We start from the raw sequence: 21399 nt of genomic DNA on the forward strand, positions 1-21399 counted from the left end.
AATGAACTCAAATTGGATTAACAGACCTAAATGTAGAATGCAAAACTATAAAACTTCTAGAAGATAATGCAAGACTTTAAATACAACACCAAAAGCACAATTAATGAAAGAAATGATTGATAGCTTGGATTTCATCAAAATTAAAAAACTCTACTCTGCAAAAGACAATGTCAGGAGAATGAGAAGACAAGCCATAAACTGGGGGAAGATACTTGCAAAACATGCGTCCGATAAAGGACTGTTATTTAAAAATATACTAAGAACTCTTAAAACTTAACAATAAGAAAATTAAAAACCTAAGTTAAACATGCGCCAAAGACCAGAACATATACCTCACCAAAGAAGATCTACTGATGGCAAGTGAGGGTACAAAAAGATGCTCGACATCATGTTATTGGGGAACCACAAGTGGAAACAGTGAGATACCACTACATACTTAGAATGGGCGAAATCCTGAACAGTGACAACACCGAATGCTGGTGAAGAAGGTAGAGCAACAGGAACTCTCAGAGATTGCTGGTGGAAACACAGGCTGGTATAGCCACTTTGGAAGACAATTTGGTAATTTCTTACAGAACTAAACATACTCTTAACCATATGACCCAGTAACCATGTGTCTTGGGATTTACCCACATGAATTGGCAATTATGTCCACACAAAGCCCTGCACACAGATGTTTGTGATATTTTTGTTCATGATTGCCAGTTAAGCAATTAAGATGTCCTTTGGTAGGTGAATGGAGAAATGAACCGTGGTAATTCCAGACAATGAAATGTGAGACAACTCTAAAAAAGAAATGAGCCATCAAGCCATGAACAGACATGGTGGTAAGTTAAATGCATGTTACTAAGTGAAAGAAGTCGGTCTGAAAGGCTACACCCTGTGTAATTCCAGTTCTGTGACATTCTGGAAAGGGCAAAACAATGAAGACAGTAAAGGTATCAGTGTTTGCCAGTGGTTGGGGGATGGGGGACAGGGATTAACAGAGCACAGAGGATTTTTAGGACACTGAGACTCTATGATACTACAATGGTGGATACAGTTCATCATACATTTGTTTAAATCCATAGAATGTATAACACCAAGGGTAAACCCTAATGTAAACTATGGACTTTGAAAAATAAAGATGTGTCTGTTGATGTTGGTTCATTGAATATAACAAATGTTCCATTGTGATGTGGGTTATTGATATGTGTGTGTGGGGGGGGGGGGTGGATATATATATGTGTGTATGTGTGTGTGTGTGTATATATATATGCATGCATTATATATGTATCTATATAATGGAGTATTATAAATATACAATACTGTTGGAGGATTTTTTTTACCACAATACCTGGGATTTGTTGTCTTGTCACTTCAAAGAATGAAGAGGTGGACACAAAATGAGCAGCAGGCAAAAGTTTATCAGAGTATAAGATTAGAAAGGAAGAATAGCAGGAAAGCTCTCTTTACAGAGAAGGGACATTCAGAAGTGAATGCCCCGGGACTATAGGGAAGGGTCCCTGTTTTATAAGGTTCTGGTCAGCCCTCCCCCTCCCCTTCACCTTCTCCCTTGTCCCTTCTCAGGTTCTACCCTTGTTAGCTAGGTGCTGAGTTCTCCGTCCCTGATTGGCTAGTTTCCATTGTATGAAGGGTGGTTTCTGGCCGAACCTAGGTCTTTTGTCAAATTCCTGAGGGAAATCAGAAGGGGGGGGGGGGGTGTCTGTTACATTCTTAAGAGGAACCTTAAGCCTTGAGGGGGTTTGCTGTGGTCAGACACTCCCAGCATTGTTGCAAAATATGTGTCCCCCCCCTCACCCACCGTGAACTCAGATCCTAATCCTTTCCTCTCTGCCTATTTTAGCCTATCTTCTCCTATTATAATACATGTGTTGAATAGTCCTCAGCCGTAAAGAAGAATGAGATCTTACTGTGTGCAACAGCCTGGATGAACCTAGAGGGCGTAATGCTAAATGAAATAAGTCAGACAGAGCAAGACAAATACCACATGATTTCACTCATATGTAGAATTTAAGAAACAAATCAAACGAACAAAGAAAAAAAGAGACGAACAGAAAAACCAAACTATTAAATTCAAAGAACAAACTGATGGCTGCCAGAGGGGAGGTGAATGGGGATATGGGTGAAATGGGTAAAGGGGTTACGAGTGCACTTATCATGATAGGTGCTGAGAAATGTATAGAATTGTTGAATCACCATATTGTATAACAGAAACTAATGTAACACTGTATGTTAATCATACTTCAAAAACATTTTAAAAATAATTTAAAGAATACTGCAGGCTCTTCAATCAGGCTGTCAGTTATCGTCAATCCCAACACTTTCCCTGTGACTCAATTTCTTCATCTCTGAAATGGGGATACTATGAGTACCTACCCCAGAGTGGTCAAGAGAAGTGAAGGAGATTCAAATTGCTTGAGTGTCTCCCTGGGTGACTCAGTCTGTTAAGCGCCCGACTTTGGCTCAGGTCATGATCTCACGGTTCGTGTTCGAACCCCGTGTCGGGCTCTGAGCTGACAGCTCAGAACCTGGAGCCTGCTTCAGATTCTGTGTCTCCCCTCTCTCTCTGCCCCTCCCCTGCTGCCGTCTCTCTCTCTCTCAGAAATAAAATAAACATTAAAAAAAATAAAAAAATTGCTTGAGTGTCTCATGATAAGTTTCAGTTCAATAAATCATAGCTGTTACTTCTTTTACAAATTTACAAGTATGTTCGTCTACAACATCTTACTGAATTATCTCAGCTTCCTTGCAAGATTGGGGGGGCTGTCCTCCCCTCACTCAACTGATGAAGAAACTACAGTTTGGAGAGACTCAATTGTTGCCCAAGGTCCCACAGTCAGTAAGTCACAGCGAGAAGACGCTAACATTGACTTTTTCTCCTCCAAACCCTGCTCTCATCGCTTCTGACCACCTTTTTATCAGCTTTTCACTGTTCGGGACATCCGAGTTTCTTCCCTGCTTTCAGTCTGGCTTTCTTCTGCAGATCCCTAGCACAACACAGACGAGAGGTTGTGGAAGAGACAGTGAGCCAGAGAAGAGGCCTGGACGCCTATTCCTATACCAGATATCACCCCATGGAGGAGGTGAGCAAGGACACAGGGAAAATTTTTTTAAAGAAATATTTGTATTGCTACTAAGATGTTGTTGTTTTTGAAACTGGATACAGGGAAGAATTAGCTACTCTATAGACATATTTGTGACTTTATGCCAAGCTTTTTTCGAAGTATAAATTTTCTAGAAATAGAATCTCTGGGTTAAAGGATAAGCACATCTAAATTTTTATATAAATGCCCAAGCGGCTTTCCAAATAGGCTTTATCATTAATTCTCTCCGCATTTGGGGGGGTCTGTTAATAATTTGCAGAATTTTTTTTCAAAGAATGCAGGAACAAATTTACACATTCTTCTGTAACAATCACCCTCGAGCAGTAAAGATTCTAAAAATTTGAAGAAGGCACAGTAAGGCCCCTGGAAAGATTATGCTCTGGTATCAGGAAAGGTCACACCTGCCTTGGCCACTTGCTCTGTGACCTTGACCGAAACATTTAACCTCCTTGATCCTCAGTTTCCTCGTCTGCGAAACAGGAAATCAGTACCTATCTTGCAGCTTTTCTGTGAGAGTGAATGGAATACACTGCACTACATCTGATTAAACGATGAAGGGGGGCGCCTGGGTGGCTCAGTCGGTTAAGCGTCTGACTTCAGCTCAAGTCATGATCTCAGAGTTCATGGGTTCGAGCCCACATCGGGCTGTGTGAGGACAGCTCAGAGTCTGGAGTCTGCTTCGGATCCTGTGTCTCTCTCTCTGTCCCTCCCCCACTCACACTCTGTCTCTCTCTTTCTCAAAAATAAATAAACATTAAAAAAATCAAACAATAAAGACATAATTGCTGCTGCTGTGCTGTTATTTGTAGCCCTCCCACGGCTTAAGACACCTTCATCTGACTCAATGCCATCAAGAAGCATGCACAATACCCACGTGATAAGCTGTTGCTCTCTTCAGTTAACAGAACTGAGTTGAAAAAACCCCACTGACCTATTACTAGTGTTATAATAACGAATTTTATCTACAGATATTCCATGTATCTCAATCGAGATACAAATTCTTTGAATAGAATATTTGTTATCCCAAAGTAATTATTGCTATTTACCATAACTCTTATGGAAGAGATGTTTCAACTATACAGATATTGAGTGTGGGACTGTCCCACACTCAATAGGATAATGGCTATCCTAATATATTTTATGTTTACGAATTCCCTTATTCCATTCACCATTATAGAATCCCATAGTACTGACATACAGGTGAAGGTATAAGACCCTGCTTTTCCAAGCATGATATAAGACTTTTAATTAAATCAACATCCATTCAGGTCTCCTCACATGAATCAAAATGATTGATTTGGGATTGATTGAGGAACTTCTATTGGCATGTTCTGTAAAGGGCATATCCAGCTCCTCTCTAATCTCGGATCCATGGGCATTAGCAAAGGATATTGCTGGGATCCAAAAAGATCCCCCAAAAGCCTGACTGAAACTTCTGGCATGATTGGGTACCACATGGAAGCCTAGAGGTGTGTGACCATTTGAAGGACGTGCTATTGTACGATGTCTCTTTAAAATTTTTTTTAATGTTTATTCGTCTTTGAGAGAGAGAGAAAGAGTGTGAATGGGTGAGGGGCGGAGAGAGGGAGACACAGAATCTGAAGCAGGCTCCAGGTTCTGAGCTGACAGCACAGAGCCCAACACAGAGCTCAAACCCATGAACTGTGAGATCACGACCTGAGCCGAAGTCAGTTGCTTAACTGGCTGAGCCACCCCACCCAGTTGCCCCAGTATGATGTTCTGATATTCCCTGTTATCAGTGGATTATTGAAACTATGAATTCTCAATAATTTATTTGTAAAGTTCAATAGGTGTTCTAAGATTGGGTGGCAGAGTAGATCTTTAAAGAAAATGGGAGGCAGTCAGTGGTAGTTTATTGGTTGAGTCTTGTAGTTTGTTTAGCACACAGTCGTTGTAATGTAGAACAAATAGTCCAGAGTTCAGTTTCTTAATGAGAGAAGCAGTTATCTTAATTAGAGGCAAGCAAACGATTTTCTTATTGATATCTGCAGTCCTTCCTGACTGTTTCAGATCTATCAGTGGATGATCCAGATAAGTGAGAAGTACGCAGAAGTCGTGACACAGCATTTCTTGGGAATGACCTATGAGACCCGGCCCATGTATTATTTGAAGGTGAGTGAGAAGGCTGAGAATTACCTTAATTCCTTGGTTCACTGCCCTATTACCACTTATTGTAGACATATTAATTTACAAAGCACATTCCCAAATTTGAGAGTTATCTATAACTACAAAAAAATAAGTTGTATTGGCTCTGAAATAGAATTTACTCAGGAATCGAGTGAATGTTTGGTTCATTCACTACCTACCTGATTTTCAACAGGCCATCAATCTCTGAGCTAAGTCAGCCAAAAAAGATGTGTAAATATCCTCTGCCTGGGGCATATTTTAAAGAATAAGGAAGCAATAAAAAGAAACTAATCACCAAATACACGCACTCATAAAAGGGGTAATTATAAAAGAGAGTTAAGATAAAAGGTGGATTAGGAAATATGCTGGCAGTTTTGAAAATGGGTGAGGTTAGAGGGAAAAGGTTCCTTGAATATGATGAATCCAGTCTTGTATTTATCTCAATTTGTAAATTTCTCATTGATAAAGAGGGAGAGTCTTGATCAACCTCTTCCAAAGGCTTTCAATGACTAGAGTCTAGGCCATTTACATTCAAAACAGATATGGCTGTTACAAACTTGGGAGTGTTCACAACCTCTTTTCCATCAAAGGGAATCCACACTTGCCAGGTTAATCCCCACTCACCCCACCCCTCTGAAAGAGGAGGGGATCTTTCTTACTGGAGTAAGGCTGAACTGATGTTCAAGAATGGCACAGGGAGAAAGGAAAGAAGATTTGGTTGACTGGGATTGGAAGAGTCTCTAAGGAATAGGGGAAGTTAATGAATTTAGTAGATATTGCAGGAGGTTATGTATTTGGATCCATTCACAGTTTCAAGAAGTTAAAAAAAATTTTTAAAGTATTTATTTTTGAGACAGAGAGAGACAGAGCATGAATGGGGGAGGGGCAGATAGAGAGGGAGACACAGAATCCGAAGCAGGCTCTGGGCTCCAAGCTGTCAGCACAGAGTCCGACACGGGGCTCGAACTCACTGACCATGAGATCATGACCTGAGCCGAAGTCGGGTGCTTAACCGACTGAGCCACCCAGGCACCCCAACAGTTCCAAGAAGTTTAAATGAAGACCCGGATTCATTTTTAACTACTTGAACCTTACCTCTTGTAGGTACTTTACCACTCTGAGTGAATCCTATGTGGTGAGCCTTTATAAGGTTTATAAAGACTTGGTCTCCTGGTTTATAACTTGGGGGTTTCTGCCTTTATTTATAATTAGGAAATAGGGGTGAAGGGAAGGCCAGGCTTTGGGTGGGGGACATGGGGAGTCAGAATATGGTCCTAAGAATAGCAGCCAAGGTACCTAGCAGGAGAGCAAGGGCAGCCATGGAAAGGGTCATATTGGTAAATGTCTCTGCCATCATCCCTGCCTCGTGCTTGGAACCACAGAGTTGAGGAAGAAAGGGACCTGTGGGGGAATAAACAAACCCTGATAACTTTGCACAGTGGCTTTTATGATTATAAGCAATTGTTTGGTAACAGAGCATGAATGTCCCTCCAGATCAGCCAACCATCCAATAATCCCAAGAAGATCATTTGGATGGACTGTGGAATTCATGCCAGGGAATGGATTGCCCCAGCTTTTTGCCAATGGTTTGTGAAAGAAGTAAGTGTCTTTAGCTTCCTTTTCGTTCCTTTTCTATTTTTATGCTTATTTATTTTTGAGAGGGGGGAGGGGCAGAGAGAGAGGGAGACACAGAATCCAAAGCAGGCTCCAGGCTCTGAGTTGTCATCACAGAGCCAGACACAGGTCTTAAACTCACAAACTATGAGATCATGACCTGAGCTGAAGTTGGCCGCTCAAATGACTGAACTACTCAGGCGTCCCTGTTTAGTTTTCTTATAATGGTTAACCACCCAACAAAATACCTGTCACAACAGCTATTTAGAAAGCATGCTTCTTTCACATGTAGGCATGAATTACTCCTTCACCCCGAGGAACATGGAATGTATAAGTAGCTTTACTGAAAACTGGGTTAGGTATTCTGATCTCTTTTTAGTGGATCCCAAATAATTTTTACTGGGAGGTTAACATACCTAAATGTATATGACAATACACCTTGGAAGTCAGAGATGAGTAAAGCCTGGTGCTGTCTTTTTCAAATAATTTCGGGCAATTTTTCTAACACTAGGATCCCTACTTTTTCACCAGCAGAAGGAGCATGGAGTGGCTTCTTCAGGGGGTCTGTTGTATGGATGGAGAGATTTAGCATGTGGAAAATACCTTGCTCAGTGATTTGTTACCTATTAGCTGGACCCTATAAGTCTTGAGAAACCAACAGAGAGATACCTACAAAGAGTAGTTCTCAAAGTGTGGTTCCTAGATCAACAGCGTCAACATAACTGGGAACTTGTTAGAAATGCAAATTCTTACCACATCAGCCCTAGGGAATTAGGGGTAGGGGATGGAAATGAGGGAAGAGAGCCAGGATGTGTATATTTTAACAAGCCCTCCAGGTGATTCTGATGCACAATGAAGCTTGAGAACCACTACCATAACAAACAGGACAACCGAGGCAGGCTGGAGGGTAGAAGGGTAGAAGTTCCATGTGCAATCACCTCTTGTAATTAAGTTGAAATTGTTAGAAAATTGAAAGAAAATATCTCTTCCCAGGAGCATTCCAAATGTTTCTCTCTTAAATTTTCAGATTCTACAAAACTATAAAGACGACTCAAGGATAAAAAAGTTGCTTAGAAACCTGGACTTTTATGTGCTTCCCGTTCTGAACATCGATGGTTATATCTACACTTGGACAACTGTGAGTATGTCGAGTCTGGTTCTGGAATGAGTTCACGAACTAGATCTTGACTCAGGTTCGTTTTTCTGACCTTAGTCGTTGGAGCGACCACCATGTTTTGTGGCCATGGAAAGAAAGAAACCCCATTTGGGATAAAAATCAACTCAGTAATGTTAAGCCAACAATCTACATCAGGTTTAGGATTGAGAGAGCTGAGGTCTTTTTACAGTTGAAATCCAACACATATTTTTATGTTTGTTTGTTTTTAACGTATCCCCAGTTTTCCAGCCGGAGTTAACGTTTCTCCAACTCCAACTCCACCTCCTTAAAGTTTGGGGATTGCTTGCCAGATTGGTGTAAGATTCATATGCTGCCTAGTACCCACCTCATTTTGAAGCATGAGGGGCACAAATGATATATAAACTCTAACCCAACTTCCATTTTTCATTGTGATCATTCACACAGGGAACCAATATCTCATAAAGTTTTTAGTTAGTAGAAAGCTTCCTCTTTAAAATCTCACTAAAGCATATCACTCCACAAACAAGAAGCCCTGTTTCTAAAGAGTATCCATTCCTCCCTCTCTCCCTTTGCTCCTCCAAAAGCTGTTCCTGGGACCCCTTTCTCTGCAATAGCCTTTCGGCGTGGGTGTGAATCAAATTCTTTCCTCTGAGCTTGTCTGGAGAAACTTGTCTTTATCTTCATCTCTGCTCATCAGTCTTTTGCTTCCAGAAATGTGCAGAGACCATCACTGATACACCTGGAACAGCCCTTTTCCATCTGCCAAGTTATTTACCTTTCATCCTGTATCACTCGGACATAAAAAATGACTCTCTGAAGCTATCCCTGATTAAGCAGATCACGTCCACCAGGCACTGCTCATCTGCTCATGAGGAAAAGGCCATACTCCCTCCAATTTGATGGTTTACATGTAGGTACGCTTGGATTGTACAGATGTTTCTGTTATTGGGGGTTGCTGGCCCCTCTGTGAGACTAAAAATTACATGCACAAGCTTCATTATGTTAAAGGCAAGTTTTTCCAGACAATCCTAGAGAATATTTTTATGTTTGAGAGCCACCCAATCATTACCAACACTGTGATTTATGAGACCTTAGAACAGCAGCATCTCTATGTTCCTCTGTTACAGGATCGGCTTTGGAGGAAATCCCGTTCATCACACAATAATGGCACATGTTTTGGGACAGATCTCAATCGAAATTTCAATGTATCGTGGTGCAGTAAGTACATGTTTAGTAGATGACCCGCTGAACAAAAAACAGAGAGGAGAAGCTAGGACCGAGGTGAACTACTAGAGATATAATTTACAAAAGTAGACAGCTAATTTTGCACAACTCTCTGGACTTCTTGACCAGTGTTTTTGTTCTAAGGAATGACATCTATATAGTAAGAACCAGCAACACTCAAATGCAGGACTCTCATCAAGTGGGATGGGGTAAACAAGGGCAAAGAAAACCTAGATCAAAGTGAATATGTTTGAAATCTATCACCTTATTTTTACTTATTTTTTAAAACTTCAATTCTTTTTTTTTAAGTTTATTTATTTTGAGAGAGGAAAAGAGAGAGAGAGAGAGAAAGGGAGAGAGAGAGAGAGAGAGAGAGAGAGAGAGAGAGAGAATCCCAAATAGGCTACACACTATTAACATGGAGCCCAATGCTGGGTTTTTCTCATGAACCATGGGATCATGACCTGAGCTGAAATCAAGAGTCGGACACTTAGCCAACTGAGCCACCCAGGTGCCCCACACCTTATTTTTAAATATATGAATTGTCGTAAAGAAAAGTCAGAGAATTATCCATGCAGATTATTTTTATAGCAGGGAGGCAGAAGTAAATAAGGCAAACATTTCTTTCTTAAAGCATTTTCATGTTTCTGAATCTCAACATGCCCAAGGAATCAGAAGCAAATAAAGAGGTAAAAAAAATAGTTCAGAACAGTCTGGTTAAAAACCAGACGATAAGGGTTAAAATTCAGACTTGACAGCTGTATGGTCTTGGAAAAATTGCTTCATCTTTCTCTGCTTTAGTTTTCTCTTATTTAACATGTGGCCTGGGGGGGCTCCCGGGGTGGCTCCGTTGGTTAACCATCCAACTCTTGATTTCGGCTCAGGTCATGGTCTCATGGCTCCTGAGATGCAAAACCCCCAAGTCGAGCTCTGCACTGACAGCGTGGAGCCTGCTCAAGATTCTCTCCTTCTCTCTCTCTGCCCCTCCCCTCCCCTCTCTCTCTCAAAATAAATTCATTAATTAATTAAACTAAACTAAGCTAAATTAAGCTAAACTAAGCTAAAATAAAATAAAATAAAATAAAATAAAATAAAATAATAAAATGTGGCCCGTAGTCATACCATCCAATCGGTAGATTGTTGTGGAGATTTGATCAGTTTCCACAGAGGAGGAGCCAACCACAGTGCCCAGTGCGGACAAGGTGTGCGGTTGATGGTCCTTATACTATCAGTGAGAACAGGCTACTGCGTCCTTGCAAAATAACTCTCATGATATGGAAGCCAGAAAGTCAGTGAAAGAGACTTAGGCCAATAAGGCTATGGCAGAGCCTGACCTAGGAACCCACGAACTGGTTCCCAAACGTCTGTTTCAGGGCCCCGCACAGATTTAAGTAAAAGGAATGCCATTTCATTTTGCATCACCCTCCGCAGCCCATGGAAGCGTGGAGTTTGTCTCTAAGTCTGAACGCCAGCCCGCCTGCCTTTCTGAGTTCCTCCTTGAGTGACCATCCGCGTTCGTGAATTTAACCGGAACTAACTTCGACAAGCCAGGAAAAACCCTGACTCCACCCACGGGTTGCCCTGAGCAAGGGTGACTCCTTGTCCTCAGTTCTCAACTGGCATCATGTTGACCTTCCCGTGGTGTCCCGTATATTCCAGGCATCGGCGCATCTAGAAACTGCCAAGATATAACGTTCTGCGGGACAGGACCGGTATCGGAACCGGAGACAAAAGCTGTCTCCAGCTTAATAGAGAGCAAGAAGGACAACATCGTGTGCTTCCTGACCATGCACTCTTTTGGGCAGCTCATTCTCACTCCTTATGGCTACACTAAAAATAAGTCCAGTAACCACGAGGAGCTGGTAAGCCCACAGCAGCAGAGTCTTAACAAAAGCCTCCATGGGACCCCTGCCTTCCTTTCCTCGGTTTCCATTTTCGAGATTTTGGCTCCAGCCCCGCTTTTGTTCTCCCCGATCTTCCTTATTTTCTTTCGTCTGCTTTTTACACCTTGCCAGACGCCTGCTGGGAAGGCTTCAGGTTAAATGCTGCTTTACCTACATTAATTAACTACCTGTTTCACAAAGTGTCAAGTTGGGAGACATCTTAGGTATTCGTCTATAATATAAATGAGACGATTATGTTAATAATCTGCAGGAATGTGCTTTCATTTCTGTAAATTCTCTTGAAGCTCCGTTCAGCAATTATAGCTTTTGAACCGTGCTTTAAAGAACTTGCCAGCTGTTAGTGGAATATGGCATATCTAAAATAACATGGCTAAATAATATCTGCTCTCTTCTCTGCTAAACACAATGCTTTATTTTCTTCTAAGCTCTGCTTCTAGTATTTGCCTAGGAATGTCTGTAAGGGGGAGCGCCCGCGAGGCCCAAGCCGGGCAGGGAAACTGCACTTTGTCTCACCTGGCTCTTCTGAAGCTGTGTTTACCCGAGCACCGGGCAAAAGTGCTGAAAAGGACAGGTGTCTTTGCCCTTTCAGGAACCCGAGGACAAAAGACACAAAGTAAAGGGAGAGGACATTTAGAATTGTTGGAACGCTTGGTATCTTTTGTAAAGCAGTATTTTTTTTTTTCGATTTTTAATTATGACAAAATTGGAATGACCTAAAATTCGCCATTTTTAAGCGGGCAGTTCGGGAGTGTTAAGTGTATTCGCATTATTGTGCAACTAATCTCGAGAAAACTCTTTTGTCGTGCATAATTGGCACTCGCTACCCATTAAAAACAGCTCCCAGTCGACCACCATTCTGCCTTCACTTTCTAGGAGCTTGACCGCTCTAGGTAACGTCCTACAAGTAGGATCGTGTGATATCTGTCTTTTTGTGACAGGCTCATTTCCTGTAGCATAATGCCCTCAAGGGTCATCCATGTTGTGTCATATGTCAGAATCCCCTTCCTTTTTAAGGCTTAGTGTTCCATCATGTGTACGTATCACCTTTTCTTTATACATCAGTGCATATTTGAATTGCTTCCACCTTTGGGCTATTGCAGACGATGCCTCTATGAACATAGGTATACAAAGATATTCTTTTGAGATCCCACTTTCAATTTTGGGGGTATACCACCAGACATGGAATCGACGAATCATCAGATGAATCGATGAATCATTTTTAATTTTATGAGGAACATACTGTTTTCCCTAGGGACCGCACCATTTTCTATTCCGGCCAACAGTGTGCAAGGGTTCCGATTGCCCCACATGCTCATCAACACTTGTTATTGCGATCACAGAGGCCTGGGGACCCAGGCAGTGGTTGGTAGAGTCCGGACTGGAACTCATGTCTTCAGACTCCAGAGGCTACATTCATTTAGTCACTTCATACTGCCTCTCTGCTCTCAAACGGCTTGCAACTTCTAGGAACTCCTATCAACTTAGATGACCAGACCACTGTGTCCTAGTTCTTCCTCTCCCTTAGCTCTAGAAATCTCATTTCTTCTGCAAAGGAAACTGTACAAACAGAGCTTTCATCTGAGACGCCCAGGACCCTTTTTATATCCCAGTTTCTGTGGCATTTGTTGTAGATGTCTACTTTCTGCCCAAAGGGATCTGTGGCAAACACAAATGAACCACCAAAGACAGGCCGTTATAGATCTTTGATGGGACACGCCTTCCACCAGCAAAATAAAAAAGCAGCCTGTAACCCCGGTATAATTTTAGGGAACTTTGTTCCTTTTGTGGCTCAGGAAAACAGATACTAGGTGACCATTTTGCAGAGTTTGTATGCAAAGGTGAGAGGTTCTTGTGCTGTTGGCTCTCTGGTTAGAGCCCTCTGGCCACAGGCTAGAAGAGGCAAGAGGGCAGGAGAGACCTGTCACACAGATATCATCACTACTGGACGGTAACTCCAAGGTGGGAATTACCGGGAACACTTTAGGACGACGGGCAGAAACTGGGACATTGAATTGAGAAAGGTTGCTTCAATTCTGTATCTCTTATAGTCTCAGGAGCTGAAGAGTTAGCATAAACAATCATCTCTAAAAAAGACAGTGTGAAATTTTTGCCACCTTGTGTCAACCTTGTTGAAGCTAGCTAGCAGTGGTTTTGGGTTAAGAACCTAAGGGTAAGCTTTGATAGAGTGCACAGAGGCACGGAATCAAGCCAACTGTTTAAGGAGATTTCCAGTTTGGGTACTATTTACAACTACCAGAGACTAGCAATTAATCTCCATATATTTACAAAACCAGAAATTTGTAGAAATCATGATAAATATTACACTGCATGATAGACAACTTGGCAATCACTAAGTAGGGGAAACATAACTATATATAGCCCTGTTCTAAATGGCTCTGGAAATTAGAATAGCTGTAAAAATTCTAATGTTTTAAATGCGGACATTCTTTCATTTGAACCCTTTCCTTCTCAACTTCTAGATTCCATCCCAAGCTCCATCCCCCCACACACATGCCAGGGCCGTCATCAACCTTTTTTGTGTGTGTCTGCCTGGGCATATACGACTATAGGAAATTCTCTGGGCCCAGTGAAGGAGTTATGAAGGAGGCTTGAGGTCTTTAGAAATGTAAACTATGTGCTACTGGCAAAGGGATTTTTATTATTTTGACTGAAGTTCCTGTAGGCTGAGAAGAAGGCAGCAGAGAAATTGGCTCTGTATGGCCTCGGGGTATAGTGTCAAAAGGAGAGGGAAGAATAATCAGGAGGTCCACCCCTAAAGATAGAAGTCAGAATCTTCGCATTTTATTTTATCTTCTTGGAAAGGACCAAGTCTATAAGCTAGGGCCACCATTGTATACTTCTCCTATATGTTATTCTATGTTATTCTTCCTACTCCTATCGACTTCCCCATTAGAATTGCTAATGGAATCATTGAAAAAAAAAATCAGAAGTTCACAGCCAGGATTTGAGGGAAAGGAATTACATAGGATAAAATAAGTAATGGCTGGCAATCAGAAGAGGGAAATCATCATCTGGGGTGAACTGCAGAAGAAAAAAAAAAAATCCAAGTGCCATTTGGAAGGAAAATGTAGCCTGGAACTGGTCCATATAATCCAAATACAAGTTAAGGCCCACACGGACCAGTTAGCATGTAGTCACTCAAAGAAATGCGGAGACATGTAGGAATGACAAATAATTAAAAGCAATTTGCGTCTCTACCGGACGTTGAAAGAACTTCGAAAGGAACTGTAGTTGGTAAATCACAGAAATTGTTTCCCCTGGCTGTTCATTTCACTTACGGATAGCAACTACCCTGATCCTTTCTCTTCACCTTTCATTTTTATTTCCTTAGCAGAATTTCTCTCCCCAGAAATCCCCTCTCTGACTTTCTTCTCCTTCTTATCATTTTCTCTTCTTCTACAGACAACTCTTATACCCCTTTGCGGTGTTAATGATGAAAACCAGCTTTATTTCTTGTGCGTCTTTAGCCCTTACTACCCATCATGTCAATGCTGGACAACGTGAGACCAGGAACGAAGCCAGATGTAGAATCTCTTTTCAGGAAGAGAGAGAGAAGGTGAATGGCCCAAGACGGAATTCTCAGTATTGAGTAAAGAGGCGAAAATCTTAAATACATATGTTCAGTTGAATGTTTTTTCTTCTATTTTCACCACACGCAGAAAGTCCCAAATGCCCTAAGGATGCTGCTCTCAACTGCTGTATGTGACCCACCACAACTTACTACCTTTTTTACTCTTCCTTTTGAATTTCATTGTGCCTATCCCGACTCTACCCAAGCGCCACTCTGTCATACCTTAGGATTCAGCTGGAACAACACAGGACCAGGAAGGAAAAGACAAGATTTAAAGTTAGACTCATCCCTAGTCAGAAGTCGGGGGAACTGATGCATCTGCAAGAGCAGTCAGGCTGCCCTAAGAGGTAAAGAAAGCCAAGGTAGATTCCAGTCTAGGCAGGGAGTGGGGAGGAGGATTTGGGTGGTGTTTGTGTAGAATCTAAGGGGAAACATTAGGGAGTCAGGGGTGGAGAATACTTAGAGAAGACTGTTGAAAGGGTATGTGAGGAGATTTATCAGAAGGCTACTAAACATAGCCAATGCACTTGATCTCTCAGTATTGGTGGCTCTGATCTCAGAAAAGGGTCTGCAGAGAGCAAGGTTGAAACATTAGAAATCATCCGGTTCTGACGGATTTCCCATGTAGTCAGGTAACATGGTGGTAGGTGTGAGGAAGGGTGTTGCTTCCAGCTCTGAAATTCTATAAGCCATTCTCAAATATGAAACTGAGAAGCTCGGGCTTAATTCAATGGGCAGCTAAGCGTAGGGCTTTTGAGCAAGATCATGATCATAGTTCTACTCTATAGAAGTTCACCTGGAAGCCAGAGGAGATCGGTTAGGATAAGGATTGGTGAAAGGAAGGGAAACTTACTAGAAGATGACAATAGTCCATTTCAGAGGTAATGAGACTGAAATAGGGTGATGGCACTGGAGATGCAACTTGGTAACCATTTGAAAGAAGGAGAGTCCAAGGTGAGGGCAAGATTTTACATGTGTTTGCAGGAGCATGGGCATCAGAAATATGGAAACCAGAATAGCTTTATTAGTGGGGGAATGATGAAATTGGGTGTGAATGTTTTGAGTCGGAGGTACCAGCAGGCTACCTAGGTATAGAGGTCCAATAGGAAGTTAGGAAGATGGTCTGTAACTCTGGAAAAGGATTTGGACAAAATATGAAACCCTCTGGATTGTTGGATTTATTTTTAACACCAGATATCTGTCTCTGCATTTCCCACCTACAGATCCAAGTTGGACAGAAGGCAGCAAATGCATTGAAAGAAAAGCATGGAACCAATTATAGAGTTGGATCGAGTGCAGATATTTTATGTAAGTAGCTTTTTTTTTTCTCCTCTTCAATAGTATCCAAGGAACAAAAGAAACCAGTGGACTTTGGGGAGTGGGATGGGCAGGAGAAGGACAGAAGAGCTCCAGAGGTCAACAGGAAGTTGTACAAATCAAAATGACTGAGGATAAAAGGGAATCTGTACCAATCTAGAATTATGCTCTCTAGGGATAAGGTGTGAGCTAAAAGAAAAAAAAAAATTAATACACTGGCGCATACCAGAACTCCCTCTGGCTTCAGTTAAAAAGAGCTGGCAAGTGAGAAGGTACAGGAGTTAACAGGAAGGACATTTTCCAGTGACCCTTGGTCAGTTGATTCAGTTCTCAGAGGACCTATCAGGCTGAGAAAGCAAAGCAGGTGGGGCTCGGAGAAAGGATCTAAGACAATAAAAAATTTCGTTCAAAGGACAAGGCGCTGCTTTTCCCCATCCTCAGCCACCACATCTCCCACCCACCTGAGGACCACCTGGATGATATTTGCATAATATTTTCCCTGTTGCTCATTTTGCTTCAGTTCCTTTATATGTCAGTTCACTTGCCATGTAATGCTGGGTTTTCCTAGTTTTTGATTCCGCTGAGAAGCTTAACTAGTCCTCTGCTATGTGCCGGGCATGACGCGAGGTACTCTGGGAGACGGGCGAGAGGGAACAGAGAGGTTAGACACGACGTAATTCCTGCCCTACGGGGGCTTCGTTTCAACGAGAGGGAGAAGACAACTACCCATGAATCCTTACTATGAAAAAGTCTACTCGTTTTCCTGCACCGAGCCTTTCCTCCCTGAAATGGCCATGGAGACGTGTCCTTTCCCAGTATAACTTCTACCTCGGCCTTCACGCTTTTGTTTGTAGATGCCACATCCGGGTCTTCAAGAGACTGGGCTCGGGACATGGGGATCCCCTTCTCATACACGTTTGAGCTGCGGGACAATGGTACATACGGATTTGTTCTGCCAGAAGCTCAGATTCAGGCCACCTGCGAGGAGAGCATGGCAGCTATACTCTCGGTCCTGGATGACGTCTATGAGAAATACTGGGGCGTGGACAGTGCTGGAAAGGCAGCATCTTCCGCCGCCGTGGTGCTGGGCCTGCTATTCTCCTTCATGTCTCTTCTCTGAGCGCATGCTCCCCACGCCGGCTCAGCCCCAGTGACGGGAACGTGGTTGCAGCGAAGGTGCTTGGCTATCGTTAAGGAGGAATCAAAGAATTTAACCAAAGATACTTCCCATTTCAATAAAGACGAATCACGTTTGCATTTTCATGTGTGTTTTGCTGGTGATCAATTTTTATTACTTTAAAAGAGTATTAGTTGTTGCTATAATCCTGCTACGATCAGACCAAAGTTCAGTGGCTCATGAATCTATCGGTTAGCTAGGAAGGTCTGCTGATCCTGGCCACGCTCCCTTACGCATCTGCGGTCAGTTTCAGGGCCTGGAGATTTTTTTTTTTTCTCATCGAAATATTTTGAGAAATTTGCTTGTGTTTTTGACCCAGGTTCACACTTAATTTTGCATCATCGAATGACTAGCGGCACTCAGAAGATGTTACGTAATCCCTCTATGTAGCTGTTGCTGCCTTAATTTATTCAATATTTTATTTGTTTGTTTACTTGAAAAAATTTTTTGAGAATCTGCTAGGTACATTTTGCTAAGCTCTGGGCTTACAGTGGTTAATAAGATAGACATGGTCCCCGTCCTCTGGGAATTTCTATTTCAGTGGGTGAGATTGGGGATGGTAGCCGTAAATAATTGGAATGGACACCCTGTTGCATACAAGGCAAATCTCAGCTCAGGGGAGCCGTAATGATTAAGCACACAAATAAATAAACTGAATATTGTAGCTTGTGACAGATACTCTGAGAGAAATAAAGAGTAAGTAGAGAGGTAAGCAAGGGCCGGATCGTACATATATGGGAATACAGGCATTTAATTGTACTATCTTGTCTACTAAACTGTAAGTGCTCTTAAGGTAGTGTCTATGACTGTCATTTCCCATGTATCTCTATGCGACACCTTGAAATGGTGCTAAGCACTTGTCAGGCTTTGAACAAATGTTGTGGCTGTAACCAGCCGACAGAGCATCTTTGGGTGTTCAGTCACCCATCTCCAAATTTCCTTGTTGGTCACAGTCGCAATATACTTCTTGGTCGTAACCTTTTTATTGCCTTTCTTTGCCCTCTTTCTTTCTTCCTGTGTTGCTAGGGTGCGGCTAATGAGGGTCAGAAAGAAAAAAAAAAATGTCAGGGGCAATAGGGCTTAAAGAATCAGAGAGCAGCTATTTACATGAAAATGCCAACTCCACAATTGTGGCATTGTCAGGAGAAAACGGTAGGGTCTCCTCAGTAGTCAACCCAGGAGGGAAGAAACCTACTGTGACCACCAGTGCCATATTCAAGAAGAAAACGAAGGAGCTGTGTCTTGGGACACAGGTTATCAGCCTTAATCTAGCCTGTGTTTTACTTTCTATGGTTGTCTTTTAACAATTTGAGCCTCCAAGTCTATAGAAACTCTGACCTACAAAACTTAATTCATGTCTAAAGACTGAGCCTATGGACAAATATAATTAGAAGGGAGCAGATGGAAATGCAAGCTATTAGCTTGCCTGAAACCTCCTACATGGATTCTCCCAAGAGTCTAGGACACAATCACAGCTTTCTTGGGGGGCTTCCCGTGGCTTTGAGAGCATGAGGAGATCTGAGGGCCAGGACATGTATGTTACTTTTTCTGGAAGTTTTTTTACTTCTTGTGAAAGGATCCTAAGAGCAAAGATCTAAAGGTGATAAACAACCACACAGATCTTTCTTTAAAAAAAAGAAAACGTGTATTTATTTGAGAGAGAGAGAGCAGGCACGCATGCAAGCAGGGGAGGGGCAGAGAGAGGGGGACAGAGGATCCCAAGAGGGCTCTGAGTTGACAGCTTCAGCACTGAAAGCATCGAGCACGAGCACGCACGATGCGGGGCTTGAACTCACTAACCTCGAGATCATGACCTGAGCCGAAGTCGGATGCTCAACCTACTGAGCCACCCAGGCACTCCCCACACAGATCTTTCTTAAGGAAGCTTTCAACTTCCTGGTCTTAAATGGCAGTAGGTTGGGGAAACTTCACCACTGCTGTAATTAATGCAAACTTGAGAGTGTCTCAAGTTTGTACTGTGATGTTGCTGGGTCTGGGATTCGATATTACCCCAATTTAAAGCTAAGAACTTAGCTTGTCACTGTTTCATGGATGTTGAAAGACATGCGCCTCCTGAGTCAGAGACACAGGACAACATTACTCACGGCGCAATAAGCAGCTTGAGCATCAACATATTTGCACTGGTTCCTCTTGCTCTCAAGTTCCAAAAGAGCCCAGATGACACCTGCTCTTGCAGTGAGTGGTGTCATAGGAAAGAAACACTGAGCTTGAGCACTTCACTGCTTTTACAGCAAGCAGTCGGCAAGACTGCTCTTTATCCCAGAAGGAGACACTTCCTTGTTACTCACAGTTGCTTGCTTGCTGCAAACACAACTCAGAGAAATGGGCCAGGTGAAGAGTGGTCAGAACCTTGCATCCTTGGCATAGGCAGCAAGATGCATAGGAGCAAGAGACTGTCTCCCAACAGGTATTAGGTTGAGTCATATGAAATCGCTCCCTTCATAGGTCAAAAAGTCCAAGTGTTGGTGATTTTATGTGGTTCAACATAATTTCTCGGTGCTAATAAAGGTGCCTCCATGGTGCCTTTTCTTTAATTTTTAAGAAAGTTTGAATATCTTGCATTTTCCGTTACTATTTCTTTCCTTCCACCAAACTCTCTTAGTGGTTTTTTTTTCCATAACTGTTCCTACAAAGGATCTAAATCTTCTTGACTTATAGGTAAATTTAGAGTTTAAAATGATGCAAAATGATAAATTCAGACGGTAGGCAAACCTCTAACTCCTATTTTTTTCCTACGTCAGTGGCAAGATGAGTTATATTTTTGTTTTTGCTATGTATGACCGAGCTCCTGTTTCCCTTCCTTTTCTTGCGCAGTTTAGCCATCTTTTGATATGTTCCTAAAAATGTATCCCTTCATATCACCCCAGTATGATTCGCATCTCATGCATACATTGTAATCTGGCATGAATGTATCATGACCCTAAGAGAAGTCCACTGCCTACATATGTACAATCACAATGCTAACTGTAAAGAAGTTAAAAAATTAAAATGAATAATCACTCACTTCCGCTTCACTGTGAAGTGATTGAAATACTTGACTGCATATTACTTCGTGCAATACTCATACGATTCCTGTTGGGTACGTTTATTTATTTGAAGACGAGATCGAGGCAAAGAAAAGTTAGCATGACCGCGGTCACGCTGCTCTTAATAATTGTTGGTTGATCAAATAATTACTGAGAATTTCGTATTTGTAGGAGTTTTCTGGCTCCAGGATATCGGAAGCACTGTCTGATGGCCACCACCAATGCTTCATCCGTATCCCTTCAGGCCCCTTCTCCTGTATCTGTCTCTGCCCCAGAGGCATTTTTTGCCTCCAACCGTTCACACATGTGTGACTCATCTTCTGATGACTACTTTTGGCTACTGCACGTACTTCTCCCGTAGTCACAGAGAGTGAGACGTGTATGGGATTTGTACCTACCACCAGAAACCCCTAGCCACTGCCTGGATGGGAACCGTTAAATTCATGAGTGTAAAGTTCTGTCCCCTTGCAGTGGGTTGGGGGAAAACTCCCAAGTGTAACTCATGTTGGAGAGGTTTTGTGGGATGAGGTTGAAGTTACCCTCCGAAGAACTTTCTCTGAAGTTACAACTGTGCGTGGCTTCCCTTTTCCTGTCCTTCTCCCCCATCCCTTACCAGCTTCTCTTGGGAGCACTTCCTGAGTAAACCATTTGTGCGTGAACCCACGCTTGGAGGTCTACATCTAGGGAACCCAACATAAGACTCCCTCCTTGGGAAGTACTATCCAAACAAAATACAGTCTTACTTTCCTAAAAAGACCTTTAATAAAAGTAGCGCTAGGATTTAATAATCAGAATATGCCTGGGGATTATCCATGTTGCATGAACGGAAATATTTGTATTTTGAAGATGTTATCATTCTAGAATGTGAGGAATCTGGTTTCAGATAAGGCTTTTATTTCAGGAAAACATATGCATTTCCAGTTTTGTCTTTATTGAAAGCAAAGTAAAAAAAGATTAGCCTTTATGGACTTGTAAATTTTGAAGTATTTGGCATTACGATAAAACTTTATGAGAAAATAATGGCCACTTACAACAGTTTTCCACTCTGCTGTAATCAAGACTGCATAGTCTTTTCTTAGCTACCCTGAAAAAGGAATTTTATTTCTTTCTCAGGAGTCATTCATTTAAAAT

At 42.1% G+C, this 21399-nt stretch overlaps 1 protein-coding gene across 1 annotated transcript in view; it reads left to right on the top strand.

Moving 5' to 3' along the window:
- CPO (carboxypeptidase O) overlaps positions 1-17202 on the top strand; it is a 41215-nt gene extending 24013 nt beyond the window's left edge. The window contains exons 3-10 of the mRNA XM_043573371.1: positions 2987-3086; positions 5139-5240; positions 6750-6854; positions 7897-8007; positions 9135-9225; positions 10891-11093; positions 15951-16035; positions 16899-17202. Coding sequence (XP_043429306.1) covers positions 2987-3086; positions 5139-5240; positions 6750-6854; positions 7897-8007; positions 9135-9225; positions 10891-11093; positions 15951-16035; positions 16899-17164 — 1063 coding nt within the window. The 3' untranslated portion in view covers positions 17165-17202. The remainder of the gene's footprint in view (positions 1-2986; positions 3087-5138; positions 5241-6749; positions 6855-7896; positions 8008-9134; positions 9226-10890; positions 11094-15950; positions 16036-16898) is intronic.
- Positions 17203-21399: the final 4197 nt, after the last annotated feature.

Source organism: Prionailurus bengalensis, chromosome C1 (assembly GCF_016509475.1).
Source record: "Prionailurus bengalensis isolate Pbe53 chromosome C1, Fcat_Pben_1.1_paternal_pri, whole genome shotgun sequence".
Lineage (NCBI taxonomy): Eukaryota > Metazoa > Chordata > Mammalia > Carnivora > Felidae > Prionailurus > Prionailurus bengalensis.